The 15,695-nt window shown below is 44.4% G+C and overlaps 2 protein-coding genes across 7 annotated transcripts in view; both read right to left on the reverse strand.

Annotated features, from left to right (window-relative positions):
• Positions 1-29: 29 nt before the first annotated feature.
• Positions 30-10,751, reverse strand: VPS33A (VPS33A core subunit of CORVET and HOPS complexes). The gene is made up of 13 exons (XM_063144399.1): positions 10,639-10,751; positions 9,929-9,994; positions 8,972-9,099; positions 8,011-8,200; positions 7,143-7,259; positions 6,513-6,687; positions 5,431-5,624; positions 3,390-3,516; positions 2,983-3,050; positions 2,435-2,572; positions 1,748-1,885; positions 1,263-1,431; positions 30-1,177 (listed from the first exon to the last, which is right to left on the reverse strand). The coding sequence occupies exons 1-13, from the start codon at positions 10,738-10,740 to the stop codon at positions 984-986; spliced, it is 1,806 nt and encodes a 601-aa protein (XP_063000469.1). The 5' UTR covers positions 10,741-10,751; the 3' UTR covers positions 30-983.
• A 1,766-nt stretch (positions 10,752-12,517) lies between these two features.
• CLIP1 (CAP-Gly domain containing linker protein 1) overlaps positions 12,518-15,695 on the reverse strand; it is an 84,198-nt gene continuing 81,020 nt past the window's right edge. For all 6 annotated transcript variants that reach the window (XM_063143844.1, XM_063143845.1, XM_063143843.1 and 3 more), the window contains 2 exons: positions 15,327-15,451; positions 12,518-14,352 (listed from right to left, as the gene is read on the reverse strand). In XM_063143844.1, coding sequence (XP_062999914.1) covers positions 14,130-14,352; positions 15,327-15,451 — 348 coding nt within the window. In that variant the 3' untranslated portion in view covers positions 12,518-14,129. The remainder of the gene's footprint in view (positions 14,353-15,326; positions 15,452-15,695) is intronic.

Raw genomic sequence — 15,695 nt, forward strand, 5'->3', positions numbered from 1 at the left:
TGCATCTTTATGATAAACATTAGTCTCCCTGAATTTGCACGTGCAGAAAAACAGCAGCACGCTCTAAACATAAGTTTTAATTTGATCAGTTCTGTCTGACTTCAGAAATGAACAGTAAACCACGTGCACCAAAATGTTCCATGCTCTTCTCCCACTTCCCACCATTATATTAATTTTACAAGCTTGTTCAATACAAGGTCTTGGTAGCTTTTAAAGAAATACCAACATGAACCGAGAGATGCAGATATTTTTACAAAATACAGTGAAAGGAGACGTCTATTGTATCGGCACAGAAAATGGTGAAAAACAGTCATTGCTTTATGTCTCAGGATGTATACAGAAGAAAAGAAAGGGGAGTGATGCTAGAAACTATAATATAAATGGAAGAGGGGATGGGACTGAAATCACTTGTAAACTGAGAAACATATTGAAGTCTGTGGAGCCTAGCTTTGGTGGGACTCGGAGCTTTGCAGGTGGCTTTAGAATGATTATGGACAGGTCCACAAACATGACAACGCTGCTTGGGAAGAGAGTTTAAGAACGGCACAAAGGGGGTAGAACTAAGAATAAGGTGACAGTAGAAAGGAGAGGAAAAACTTCCTGAGATATGTATGGGATTGTGGAATATGTCCACCCCAAAGGGATGATTAGAAGTGACAATAAATAAAACTAAAAAGCCTGGGAATGATGCTAGCGGGTGCACTGTGGGGCATAGCCATAGACAGTTTCGTCCTGTGGCTCTCTTTCCGAAACCAACGTTAGGAGTAATACTTGTTGTCATATTTTGTTTCCTGATATTCTTCTCTCTTTCATTGCAGAGTTCTGAACAGTCAAAGCAGGAGAACTGCAGAGAGAGAAAAATATGTTTCATCCATTGTATCCAGCAGCAATTATTCCCCATTGCCAGTATACTTCTCTGCTCCTTATGAAGACACCTGCACGTGACATGTCTTTTTCACTTGACCTTTGTGCAGATCCTCATTCTAAAAGGGTGGCGGCTCCAGCTTCTCCATCAGAGATTTAACCCAGCTTGTTCCATTGATTAGCTTAGTCGTTGCAATGACATATTCTGTGCCCCCATCTTCCATTTGAGACAGAAACCGGAGGGCTGCAATTTCAGCGTAGGTCACTCCACCCAGGAAGAATACCAGAGTGACTCTGTTTTCTCCTTGCTGACCTGCATTGTTTACAGGGGGAGAGAGTGTTGAAAAACGGCTCCGAAACAACATCACAATTCAAACGGCATGTCCAAGGATACCTACGCTTTTTTTGAAGCCCCGTTGGTAACTGCTGCCTCTCTTCAAAGTGAGGGCCTGGAAGCATCTTTAAGACTTCCTCTATGCTTCGCCACCCCGGCCGGGCCAGCAGTTGTGCCAGGCGCACACTTAGAGGAGCATAGCCGCTGTATACATAGGAAATATCATTTGGATTCTGTAGAAAGGAAGGGGGGGTGTAGAGTCAGTGAGGAGATACGCTGCCTTACAGCCACCTTTCATACCATCCTTAGCAACACTCCTTAGCTGTTTTTAGAAGAATGTTTTTAAATTTTGTATTTTTGTTTTAATGTTTATTTTATTTATTTATTTATTTATTACATTTTTATACCGCCCCATAGCCGAAGCTCTCGGTTTACTGTTTTTAACTTTTGTAAACTGCCCAGAGAGCTTCGGCTATGGGGCGGTATATAAATGCAATAAATAAACAAACCAACAAACATCACAATTGAGAGACCAGGCACTTAACACACCTGTTCGTTGACATCATCCATCCACAAGCGCAGCGTTTTCCGAATTGTTGGGTAATTGTTTCTGCTGCCTAACTGGGCCTTCAAGAGTCCAGCTTTTTCTAGGTTATTTAAGGTCAGTATGTGTTCATAGCCATACGTCTGTAACGAGAACAATTGTCTTTTAGCATTGTGTTTTATGCATCACACATGGAACTGTGAGTTGATCTGCTTAAGATACACATACAGTATCTGCTAGGACGGAAGGAAGGAAAACCCATATTTCCTAAAACCAAGTACTGATTTGGGGAGTAACAGGTTTTGGCTTATTGATAGCACAACCCTCCCACTGTGTTCAAGAGGACTTACTCCCAAGTAAGTGCACAGATTGTAGCCTGAGATTTCAATCCACAAACCACTTGCTCTGGAGGTCTAACGGACTAGAGTTATGTGCACAGTAGAAAGTTAAACAGTAAATGAACAAGTCGGTTGAAACACCACACACCCAAACAAAATAAATCAATGCTGGAACACGACGACGTTTCTTGGTAGTTGATGACGACCAAGCTTTTCTCCCACTAACCATGGCCCATCCCAATCCTGCAGAGATTATAGACTATATTCAGTTTTAACCATTTGAGTTACCAGATTAGCTATTTCACATAAGGTCTTCCCAAGAGCTACCTTTATTTGCCTTTTCATCGGACTAACCTGGAGAATCTCTCTCTTATAGTAATCCAGGACCTTCTGCTTCAGTCCACTGTTGCACACAGACTGCAGACAAACAAGCCGTAAAATCTTGATCAACGGGTGCTTTTGCGCAATACAATCTTCGACGTAATTGTTGACCTAAATATATAAACACAAGCCATCAAACAAAACCACAAGATTCTGAAGAAGACTAAACAAAAAGTTTAGCTCTAATTTGTAGGAAGGCATTAAGTGGATGTGCAACCTTCTTCCCACCCCATGGCCCAGATTTCAAGAGCATTTTCCACCAAATTGAATCCAGACACAATGGATTCGTGTGGGTTTTTTTACTTGTAGTTTTTGTTCATTAAAAATAGTGATTGCCAAATGCTCAGTCTGATCCACCAGCAATCTGGGCTAAAATGGCCCCTGCAACTGGTGTTGTGGACATTAGGTTTAAGTAAGTTAGGTTGCAGAAATTACAGTGGAACATAGACAAGGTCTACATAGCTGCACCTCCCACAGTTAATGGCCAATAAAACAAACTATTTAAGAGCCTCTTCACCTACCTTATCAGTGTCTATTCCTGACATAAACTCTTGTTCCACAGTTAAGTTATCAAAGAAGTCTTCTGATGCTGAAGTAAAAAACAAAGAAACAGTAAATGAATAAGTTTCATTTGGAAATAAATGTCAATATGTTAAGTGAGTTTAGACATACTGTAAAACAGCCTTCCTCAACTTGGGGCGCTCCAGATGTGTTGGACTGCATCTCCCAGAATGCCCCAGCCAGCGGCTGGGGCATTCTGGGAGTTGTAGTCCAACACATCTGGAGCGCCCCAGGTTGAGGAAGGCTGCTGTAAAAGCATGATCAATGGTGGGCTCTGGTTGCTGGGACCTTATTTACATGGCATGTATTAAAAATGGATCCTCATTACATACAAGAGGCTAACGAAAGTTATAGCTGCAATACTCACTAGTAATGTCTTTGATAAGCTCCGCAATGGAAGTGTGGTTAGCTAAAGAGCTTCTTGCTGCTTGCATGTGTGGCAGCTGTGAGACAAACTGTTTGATCTCCCCAACAGTTTTAGCATGGTGCCTTTCCTAAGAAAGCAAACCCAGCAGTGAGCACTCAGATTCAATTCCCCCGGCACACAGACAGAGCATACAACCATGATTTGTATTCTATACTATATTCACTGTTCCAGCTAACAAAGAACAGCTTTATGCTGATGGTTGAAATCTCTTTCTCTGACACAATGCCCCAGTTCTTCCTTTGCTATGAACACATCACAAAAATCCGTTCAAGATTCAGATTCCCAGAATTGCCAAATGAATGGCAAGTTGTCCACCTGGTAATGCAAACAGTTCAACTCAGCATCTAACTGACTCAGCCTCCATTCTTAATTTTATATTGTTCAAAGAGCAGCTAGTGACCCTGTTCAGACGACACGGTAAGTCGTGGTGGCTAAACATTTTGAGCTAAACATTAGCATGTTGTGTGAACCATTCCTGAGCACGGTGGCTACATAACCATGGTTTAAACACGCTCACTAACCATTTGCTACAAAAGGTTAGCTGGCTAACCATGGCTTAGCATGTTGTCTGAATAGGACCACTATGGTGCAGTGGATAGTGTGCTGGACTGGGACTTGAGGGATTTGGGTTTGAATGCTGCCCTCAGCTAAGTAAGAATGGCTCTCAGCATAATGTACTTCAGAGCAGCCTAGGAAGGATATAACCAGCAGGGTATGTTGTAACTCACACTGGCCTCTTAAGATAGAGCGGGAAGAAAATTCATTTAAGTAGAAGACATTGGCCTACAACATACACCCCAATTACTGGAATACAATACAATTGTTTGTTTTAGTGATTACCATTTGCTCTCATGGTTATAATTTGTCCCTTTTGTTTTGTTGTTGCATTTTAGTGATTTTATCTTGTAGTTTGTTTTTAAATTCTCTTCTCCACTTTGAGAATCTTGATGGAAAAGCAAATCATAAAGGTTCTAAATAAATAAACTGATCCAACGTAACGATGTGAGAAATGATCTTCTGACAACCCCTAAGAATGCTTCCTGAATAGAGAGAAATCTTGTTATCTCAGTCATGGTGAAAATCATAGAACTTAACTCTAAGGACTAGATTTCCAGAGGTGCGTAATGACATATTAATAAAGATAATCCAAAAGTTTATATTCTAAGCCCAGCTTCGATCAGAGCAACAAGAAAAAACTACACATCCAAACACATTTATTTAAAAGTGCGGAACTTGGTTGAAGTGTAAACTATATGAGGGGCAAGCCCAGGCAGGAAGACAATAATGAAGTCTGCCATTAAGAGGCCCTCTGCTACCCACAAGCTGCTGTTTCATTATCACCTATTATATCCGACAACTTGCATTTCTTTCTCCTTCCCTTCCAACGTAAAAGCATGAATGTTCCCGCAAGTGCCAATTATGGAACTCAAACTTTAACAAGGTCCCTTGTTCCACAGGCAAGTGCATCTGGCCTGGACTTTCAATGGGGCAGAAAGACACACAGAATTCAGCTTCCTAAGAATCTCACCTTTCATTAAAAACAAGCAACTTGCTCGTACAGTTCCCGTAATTTATATATGTTGGAAAACCCAGGTGTTTTTTACTTGGTGCAGCGTTTGGATCACCTGGGTACAGGATGCTCATCATCCCTATAGCAGGTGTGGGGATGTTTTGGACTTCAACTCCCAGCTTTACTGACTACTGTCCATGCTAGTAGGAGCTTCTGGGAGTTAAAGTCCAAAACATCTGGAGATAGACCTTCTGCCCTCCTCTGTTCTACAGCACTCATGGCCTTGGGCATCTATAGCATGCAGGAACCTTAACTTGTGGGTCGCTCTGGAACAAAAGTGTAGACCCCAGGCCTGACCTGACCAACATCAAGGGTTTATATATATAACATGGAACATCTTCAAGGATGAATGAGCAACTCAGATCGATTTACACTCCTAAAAAGCAGGGTGACAAAATAACGATCCATTACCTCAAATGCCGCTGATATAATCTTGGCTCTCTTGCTCAGCACGGAGCCCACGGCGTTGAAGTTCTTGTCTCGGATCTCTGCGTAGAGCTCCTCAGCGGAATTCAGCTGCAGTTTCTTGGGCTCTGTGGGGAGATCCTTGCCTCCCTCCCCTTGCTTCTTGGGAGCAAACTTCTCTGGAGGGAGTTTCACGTAAGCTGCCCAAACACAAGTCAAAGAAAGAGAGCTGCCCTGAGGCCTTTTCAGCACACAGTGGAAACAAAAAGAGCAAACCACCGGTAATGCAGGATCTTTTAAAGCAGCCTTCCTCAACCTAGGGCGCTCCAGATGTGTTGGACTACAACTCCCAGAATGCCCCAGCCAGGCTGGGGCATTCTGGGAGTTGTAGTCCAACACATCTGGAGCGCCCCAGGTTGAGGAAGGCTGCTTTAAAAGATCAGCTTTTGTTGGCAAATGTTAAGCACGCTCCTGAAACGGTGTGTGTGTCAGCTTCTTTCCAAGAGAAACTAATCCAGTAGACGCTATCCCCTTCTATCAACCTTTCCGCTCTCTTACTTTTGGGATGGAAATGACTTCTAGACTAGATAATCCCACTGAACAAAAGAGAAAAAAATATTTATCCATTAAGTCACAGTGAAATAAATGGGAGTTACAAAACTGCTAGAGAACCTGACTTACTCTTTGGAAAATAATGTGCCATAGCATAAGGCAAAGGTGAGGAGGAGGGGTGGGAGTGGGGCATGTATTTGTCATTCCCACTGTCCCTAAAACCTCAGGGAAGATGAGGGGAAGACTGAAAAAATCCCCTGGGGAAGGGAGAATGAGAGAACCTAGAGGAAGAGGAGACTGGATCAAGGAAGAAAATGATTTTTAAAATGGAGGGGGAAGCTGAGAAAGGTGTATTTGCTGAAGCTGGACAAGTCTTGGAATTGTTGTCCCTTCTGTGAAGAGAGCATCTGCCTCACTGGCTGAAAAAGGAACGTAACTGTACAGAGAAACTGAGGATTTATGAACTAGTCAAAGACAGGGCCATCTATTTTCCAAACGATAACTGATTACAAACACAGTCATTTCTGCTTACGTACTATTCTGAATTCCATATATTTCATCAATCAGCCCCTCATACGTTAGCTGTGTGGCCAGAGGCGAAATCAAGTCTACGTTGCGGTCGAGCAGCAACAGGGTATCAAAGACAGGGAAAATTGCATTCTGACTTCCGGAGAATTCCCGCTTCATCCTGATCATCATATTTGCTACATGCTGAAGACAGAAGCATTCAGGAGATTACGGCCCAGGCTACAATCTGTGACTACCACATCAGACATTTTAGACCTCTTTAAATACGCATTTCTCACGTCCTGAAGTGGTGATGAATCTCTGGATTAGGGTTATGGGCAAGAGGCAGGTTCAGTTTGATTGGTGCAGCAAATCAACCAACATCTCCAGCCTTGCCCTTCCCCATGTCACAGTGTGTGTATATATACTAAGCACACCCACATCGGATAGGCTACAAAGGAGGGCTTTGTTTTAGGTTAAAGACAGGCCCACAGCATGCCTCTTTGAATATAACCACAGTCAGAGAAATGAGCCATCCCCAGTAGACCTTTGCGATTCAGACTGTCCATACAAAGGGGCAGGGACACTGGAAAACAGCAGGCAGGATGCCAGACTGAGTGAGATGACTGATAAAGGAAGAAAATCCAGTTCGTCTTTACCCGTGCACATTCTCCCTTTCCAAAGATTTGTGGGATCGTTCCATAAAGTGCCTGAAGTGTCATGAGTCCCTTCGCTGCGTGGTAAAGGCAGGTCTGGTCATTTTCTAAGTAACACTCCTATTAAAAAAAAAGTCACAAGGAAAGGATAGTAAGAAACTTAGGATACGGATGTTATCCTTAGCTTAACAGCAATAGTTGCAGATAGGATTGGAGAATTGGAACAGGCCTCTGTGTCCTTCCTTCCAACCCTCCAATCAGGCAGAATTAGCTGCTGTTCAAAAATCTCCAAAGGGAAAGCAGCCCCTAGCGAAGTGCTGAAGACGTTTTCCACAATTATTTATTTTATCTTTAAAATGGGTACTCCACTTTAAAATATAAAGTTTCAAAGTAGTGTCCAAAAAACAAACAAACACATAAAATCACAAAAGAACTATAAAAACATATTAAAACAGACGAAGTGACCAGAAAAACGCTAACACACCAACATAGTCTTCTAAGACAGGAGCACTAAAATCAACATATTGAAGGTCTGGGCTGAAGTTTTCACTTGGCAATCAAAGCTGAGCAAACCAGGTGCAGGCGACACATGGCCCTGGAGAGAACCACCCATAATTGGAGAGCCACCACTGCAAAGGGCCTTTCCCTGGTTGTTAATATCTTGACAGTGGGGGCGCCCAATGAAGGGCCACTGAAACAGATCTTAACACATGGTTCTACTCTAGACCTCAAATTAAGAGGAGGCCAAAGTCATTGCGCACTAAGGGAACACTGGGATGCAACTGGCACGTTTAGAACAGCCCTTATCAGGGGCTCAATTTGGAAAGACACCTCACTCTATACTATCCACGCAAAGAAACTAAATACTGACTTTAAAGGCACTTTCAGACTCCATGGATAACAGATCTCCATCAAACGGAATGAGGTCCAGGCTGTACTCCTCTCGAAGAAGGAAGGAGCTCAGGACTCCCTGATCGTTCAGCCGCTGCTCGCACAACAAGCTGCGACGTGGCACGAATAAGATGTGGAAATCCCTCTGTGGACCACGGATTCTGTCTTCACTGGAAAGGGACAAGGAGAGTGTTTGAGAGAAAGAAGAACTACCAGATCAAACCAACAGACCAGCCTTCAATATTCTGACCCAAATTCATAAGGTGTGTCACTTTAGAAAAGGACTAGACTTATCAATCAATGCAAGAAAAAGCAAAACCAGAATGTCTGAAGATTCTGCTCAGATGCTTTTTATTTTAAAATATGCAAAGTCACATAGTCTGATTTTAGCTAGGCTCATGAGGTTCTGATCTCTCTTTGAGAGCCCCTCGGGCTCTTGTATGGGAAGGGCTGAGTGCGTGGGCGGCTCTTTCCTGCTTCAGCAAGAGGCTCTTTGGTGCCACCTCCGTCACTGAAGGATCAAGCTTGACTTGACAGCAGCCGGCCTACATGTCATGTGAGTTGGTGCTGTCTCCTTATAAAGCTGTAATGGGGGCGGGGGGGGGGGGGAAACAATTCTCCCCAGCTGCTTTTCTCTGCAAGTGGAGCCCCAAGACTGTACGTCAACCACACCAGTAGAAAAACAGCTGAGGACAATGTTTTTATTTTTGATGGGGGGAGCAGGGGTCAGGCTCCCTGCCTCTACTACCACCACCACCACCCCTCTACTTCACAACAATTCATAGAATCATAGAATAGTAGAGTTGGAAGGGGCCTCTAAGGCCATCAAGTCCAACTCTCCGCTCAATGCAGCATAACCGGAATTGGGTTATGCCATCATCGCATCTATTTTGCATCTGAGAGGAAAGGATTTTCAGCTGGAGTTGAAAACCAATATGTACCTGAGCACATTTTCAGCAATTATATCCATGAGCTCTAGCCTTGGTCTGACAAAGAAAATAATATTCTTGACATCAGCATGCGGAAGGCGGCCTGCTTTGAGGGTGAACATTTTCTCCACCTCATGTTCCTGGAAGGAAACAAAAAAGTTACATGAAAATAATATGCAATCTTATTCTACTCTCTGGAAGTTGCTTTCAGAAAAGTCTGAAACAACTGAGGCTTTCTGACTACTGCTGGGAGTAGCTGTCCTTATTTTTCTTAAATGTGATGTTTAACTGGGGAGACTGCCTGTGATTACGGCCTAAATCAGGTCACACAAAAAGCTAAAGTAGCCCTGTTGGTCAAAACAAGAATTCCAAAATCCCTATCATCATCATAAAGGCATTATGGTGCCTGATAAAGAGTTCTGGAGAACTCAAAAGCTTGCACAGAATTTGGTGACCTTTTGAGTTGGCCTAATAAAAGAATTCGGATAAATCAGGACACCAGTAGTAATTTTTTCATCCCACTTTGCATAAAACTCATATTTCCAAATCTTGACTGCATAGCATAATGCCCCATTCTTCCTGTGCATTGGTATAACTCCCATCCCTTTCAATTCACAGCAGATTGCGTTCATTAGCAGTAAGTCTTCAGTAATTACAGAATTTTGCTCTTTCTCTTTCTCAGGCCTTTTTTAAAACACATGCTTGCTGCTTCTCTTAAAATAAAACTAGGACAATTTACAGCATATAAAATCATAAGCATAAGTACTGTGTGGTGGGGCAGGTAGGCAAATTTGTTTTGCCTACCTGCCTCCCCCCCCAGCCCCCCACACACAGAGGGCATCTCCGTCCCTTCATGGTAACACTCTCTGTCTTTGTGCTATTTCCATAGGAACAGAGCAAAGCAAACACACTATTTATGAAGCACATCAGCTTTTCCAAAAACAGCCTTTCGAAAAAAGAAGCCCCTACCTTTAAAAGTGAATATTGTGCAATCAGTCCAAACGGCCCCGTAAGATACTCATCCCACACAATGGCCTAAAGAAGGGGAAGCAAAGCATCCGTGAGGCGGCAAGATCCAGGAGCGACACGGGGAGGAGGGAAGACTCCGGTTGAGTTCAGACGACACGCTAATCAACTGGGGGTGGGGAAGAGGAACAGAATGGGAAACCGGCTCGTCCGAACTCAGCCTCTGGCAATTCAGCACAGAGGAGAGGGGCAGACGGGGGCAGCGCTGCACGTCACGCTGTGCCCGGATTCACACGTGGCAACAACCCAGAGTTCTCGACCCCCCACCCGCAAGTTCCCTCCAAGGCCCCCACGTGAGAAAGCGCCCCGTCCCCCCGCAGGCCGCCAAGGGCCGGGATGTAGGGCTGAGAGGGCAGCTGCCGGAGGGGACAGGGAGGCCTTCTCTGAGGGGAAGTGGTGGAGAGCAGCAAGGGCGGCTCCGGCGGACAGAAGCTCAGCAGAAGGGCCGGGGGGGGGGGGCAGTGGGGGTCCTGGGTTGACTCGGGAGTCAGTCCGCGGGATGAGCTGGGCCGTTGACTCGCAGGGCAGCGCGGCCGGAGCCTGTCAGGGGCGCCCCTGAGGAGGCGGAGGGGAAGGGGGAGGGGAAGGGGGAGGCCTGCCGGCCTGCCTGCCTGCCTGCCGCGGCCTGCGGCCTTCGCCTCCCCCGAGCTCACCTTGGAGCCGGCGCACTTGTCGAGGAACTCGCGCAGCTCCTTGCGGCCGGCCTCCCGCAGGGCCATCAGGTTGACCCGGCCCGAGTTCAGGTGCGCCGCCATGACGGCCGCGTCGCCTCGGCTCCGTCAGCTGCAGGCCTCGGAGACGGGGAGGGAGGGAGGGAGGGAAGCCGGGCTGGGCCGCCCCGGCGCCGGTCATGTGAAGCCGAGGAGGCGGAGGCGGAGGCGGCCTCGAGCGCGCAGCCCCGCTCGCGCTCGCGCTCTCTCGGCCGCCCCTTGCTTCGCACCTGAAGGGACGTTCTCGGGGGATTCCTGAGGGGACGTGAAGGGGAGGGGTGGGCCATAAATGGCCACACACCCCCGATCCCCCACTTTTAGGGGTACAATATTTATGCTCAAATCCCGCCTTTCTTCGAAGCAGATCCGGGTGGTGGTGCACACGCTAACTCCTCCCTTAAAATCATCATCATCATCACCACCACCCCCCTGGATGAGAAATGGTATCTACCAAGGTTACCCAGTTAGAGTCGTGGTGGGTTGTTTGAATCTGGGTCTCCCTGGTTTTAGACCGCTAGTCTAACCCAACTTTCCCCTTCCTGGTGCCCTCCAGGTGTGGAGTACAAATCCCAATATCCCCAACCAATAGGCTGGCTGGGAATGATGGGAGTTGTAGCTCAACACCTCTGGACGGTTCTAGTAGTCAAAATACTACACCGCATTGAATTGGGCAGTGCTGTTCTCAGGTGGTTGGTAGATCATAAGTGTATTACTTCCCCCACCCCACCCCACCCCAAGGAGATCTGAGGATAGTGTATATCAGAAGTCCCCATCCTTTTGGGGACTCATGGGTACATTTGAGAAACTGCTGTGGGCACCACCACAAAATGGCTTCTATGGGGGATGTGGCACATCATATCATGGCTGCCATGGAGGTCTGGCTAGTCAAAAGAGATGATGGGGAGAGAAATAGGAAGGCTAGGGACGGGCAAAGGAGAGAAATAGCGAGGAAACGTGGTTTGAGTGAGGCTGTAGAGTTAGACAGAGCAAAGGGAAAAGATCTATGTAGGCAGAAGATTGGGTGGGGCCTGGAAACTCACTGAAATAACAAAGATCCTTTCCTGATTAAAACCAACCGATATACACCGGGACCACGCAGACCTCTCTTGGGAGCCTGTTCTAAATTTTGGATGCCACAACTAGAAAGGACTTGTATTATGGATACCCACACACCATATTTCTGACAGTCGGATGATCCAAAGCAGGGCCTCAATCAGAAGATGAATAATTTCCCAACTCTGCTGAATTCCTGCGATTAAAAAATGGGCGTGTGTGTGTATAGCTGAACGATGAAAGAATGAGGCACTTCAGGAAAGGATTGCCACCTCTCCTCCCCATTCTTTGCAAGGCTTCTGTGCCTTCAACAGGCAAAAATTCAACAAGTGTAGCTTCCCCTTCTCTTTCCATGGAGGCGGAGACTGCAACACACAAGTATGCACACCCCAATTCAGGGATCCCATTTATGAAGGAAAAATTGGGGGAGTTTTCAAAGAGCTAAAGTGTATGCAAAAAGAAGAGTGAAAAAGAGGACGCAAAAGGAAACTATAAGGCAAGAAAAGTGAGGCAAAAGGAAGGGAAAAGAGGGAGAAATGGAAGATCTCCATTCACTCAGTATCCGGCTCCTCTTTCTTTTAGCTGCCATTCCACCTGGTTGCATGGAAGGAGAAACCCTCTCCGTTGGCAAGAACACTTGCTTCTCAAATTCGGACTTCCTTAAGCACATTTACCAGGAAGTTGGTTCATGCCATGATCCTGGACGACTGAAGCATTGGTGATGCTCTGGGTTTAGTAACCCCGAGGCAAAGGAAGAATGCAATGCAGGTGACAAGAGAATAACCATTTTATTAAAGATACAGTACACTCCGTTTAGTTTAATACTGATTTCCCTGCTTTAACTATCCCTATAATACATTCATTACTCCAAATTTCAAACAATTACATTAGATTGACTTTATACTCATTTGCCAAATACTGTCTGTAATCTGGAGGAAAAATACACCAGAGGCGCATATATCTATCTATATATAGAAAGACATATATAGATATAGATATACAGTTATACAAGAGTTAAATTCCTCTATAATGTACAAACAGCATGGAATATATACTTTTTCTCTCTTTTTTACATTTGTGTTTGAGACATTCAAAAGTAGAGAGATCTAAGCCAGCTTATGTGGTATCACCTTATGCAGTACACACTTCATCAACTCCATGACTGAGTAATCTCATCAGGAACTTCACATGCATTAAAATAAGCATGGCACAGTTTCACCCATAACAGTGTGTTCTGTTTGTTTTACATTTTCATTTCTTGTAAGGTTTTTGCTTCTTAGAAAATCCACAATTATTAAATACTGAATTTTCTGTTTTACATTCATCCGGAACAAAAGTCAGACCAAAGGGGAAATAAATAAATCACTTATTCATCAAAAAAGTCTTGATTTCTGAATAGACTTTTAATAAAAACCTGTTACAGGATACAAATTTGCTGGAAGATTTTTTTTGTACATGCACAAAAAAACCCACAGTCAGAAAGGAAAAAAAAATCTCCCAAGAGTGAGACTATTTAAAGTCATAAAATCAAGTTACTGTGCTGTGCACAAAGGTCCTCTGAGGAGTTCAGATGAACAGAAGCACTAAAGACAATAAGATACTTTTCCAAAATATAAATCTTTTCTTAAATATATTTATATATGTACTTATGTACAACTCTACAGAAGCTGAAAGACCATGGAAAGGGATGTTATCAATGTGCACAGCATAGAGGTTTCTTTATAAAAGGTATCCCCACAGTAGCTTGTTCGCTTACCTGTGTCATGATATTTTAATAAACAAAATTTCACACTGTTAAGAAATCTTGCTGAAATAAAGGCACTACTGATCTCTAGGTAGCGCACCAGAGCTCACGTGTTCTTTGATCAAGAGATAACTGAGCAGATGAAAATAATTTAAAAAAGAGCTCATCTCTTAACTCATTCCAGTGTCGAAAGCTTTACAAAATCGAAAAACATACAACTGCAGCTTTAAGAGCTTAGTGCAAATATGAAAATTAACAGCATAATTTTAAAGGTCTTTAAATAAGCTAAAACATAACTAGTTGTGGTTCCCCCACCCCCCATAGGTAAATGACATGGCGTACGGGAAGTTTCTCTTCAAAGATCATACAAACCCAGAAGTTTGGAAATGAAAATGGCAGCAATCTGCCTAGTAAATTATTTATTTTCATTTTAGCTTAGCAAGGGCAGAATAAAGTATTTGGGTGTGGAAGATCAAAATATATCTGTAAGTCTGTTGTTTGTGAAGACGTTCGGGAGGGCAAGGGTGCTGCTTAGCCCCCTTCTTCCTGATGTCGGCCTGCTCGAATGCTGGCGGTGGACGTCGTCGTCCTGCTAATGCACAGAGCAAAGGTGTCTCTTCCCTGGTCCTCTCCTGCATCAGAAGGTCTCGTCGTCATTGCAGTTTGTAGCCCAGTGCCCAAACATTTCACAGATTTCACAATAGGGGCGTTCTTCTTTTCGGCTGCCGTGGTACGTTGAATGTGGAGGTTCGTCCGGTGCCTGTGCTTGAGTTGGACAATCTTCAGTGTCATGGAGATCGAAACAATCACAAATGTCACAGAAAAGGCGAGGTTTCTTCTTGACTTGATTTTCTTCCTCACTGTCAAGATGAAAATTTGACAAATTTCTTTTTTAACACACTATAATTTCATTTCTAGGTCTTTGCTCGAAATAGTGATTTTAAAGCAGGGTGGGAAATGTTCTCCTCCATGAGAGCCCCATTCCCTCTGGAGAAGTGGCTGGGCACTGCATCCTGAGCAGGGGCAAAGCCACAAATGGGACAGGTCAACCTCTCTCTCTCTCTCTCTCTCTCTCTCTCTCTCTCTCTCTCTCCCACATCCTTCTCTGTCCCTCCCCTTGCTTCAGCCACCCCATAATCCCGTCTACTGTTCAGCTGTTTCCCCCTGAACACCAGTGCAGAAGGGCAGATCAAGGGAAGGGAAGTTTAAAGCTTCCTGTAATCTCCCCACCAGCACCAACCAGTCTGCTCAGCTCATTTGTGGGAAACAGCTGAGCTGCAGGGAAAGGGGGGCCAGGTAGGAGGCTGCGCTGAGGAAGAGGGGCAGAGCTTGGGACTGGAGGCGGCAGGATGGATGGAGGGGTCCCCCAGAATGCATCTGGCTAGCAGCCTGGATGTTCCCCGCCCCTGTTCTAAAGGGATTTAAAAAAACCACGCCTGTGTAAAAGCCTCACAGCATTATACTGACTGGGCAGAGAAAATAACATTTCTGCCTTCTGAACCAATTTAGATATGAACTGGACATTAGGAAGGACTTCATGCCTCCCACAGAAACTTTCCACACTTCCTCTTGGAAGCCTGTCTTTCGCTTTAATAAGCCATTCAAAGATCATTACTGCTTACTGAGAATTGCAAGTAACTCTAGCAATTTCTGTAGATTTAAGATTTAGCTGAATTGTTTGTTTGTTTTTAATGAAGATGCAATTCATACTAAGGATTTAGAATGGTTTAAAAGAACATTGTCACATCACGTGTCCTTCATTAGCTGAACAGCATGAATACTAACATGCAACCAAAATGATGTGGCATTCCAACTGATGCCATAAGTGACCAACCTGTCATAATTAATAACTTCTTCCTCATTGCCATTGAGAGCTGCCTCAGACATCATTTCCACTTTCAATTTCAGCTCTTCGTTTTTCCTTTGAAGGTCCACAATTACAGAATTTAGGAAGTCGATCTGAAGGGTTTGTGGTGGGGAGGAAGAAGAGACAGGATTAAAAACACAAGAACATTGAAGGAGAAGCTTTTGCAGAAAGCATTAGCTAAAAAACGTAGTATATGGGCACAAGCGATGCGTCGGGCAGAAAAACAAACTGTGCTGTCTTTGGTGACAGAATACCCTACAAATAGTAACTTTTAAGTATTAAACAGCACCAATCAACCTCATTATAGAAAAATGTGGAAGTGAGAACTGTCACACC

This window comes from Elgaria multicarinata, chromosome 18, assembly GCF_023053635.1.
Source record: "Elgaria multicarinata webbii isolate HBS135686 ecotype San Diego chromosome 18, rElgMul1.1.pri, whole genome shotgun sequence".
NCBI lineage: Eukaryota > Metazoa > Chordata > Lepidosauria > Squamata > Anguidae > Elgaria > Elgaria multicarinata.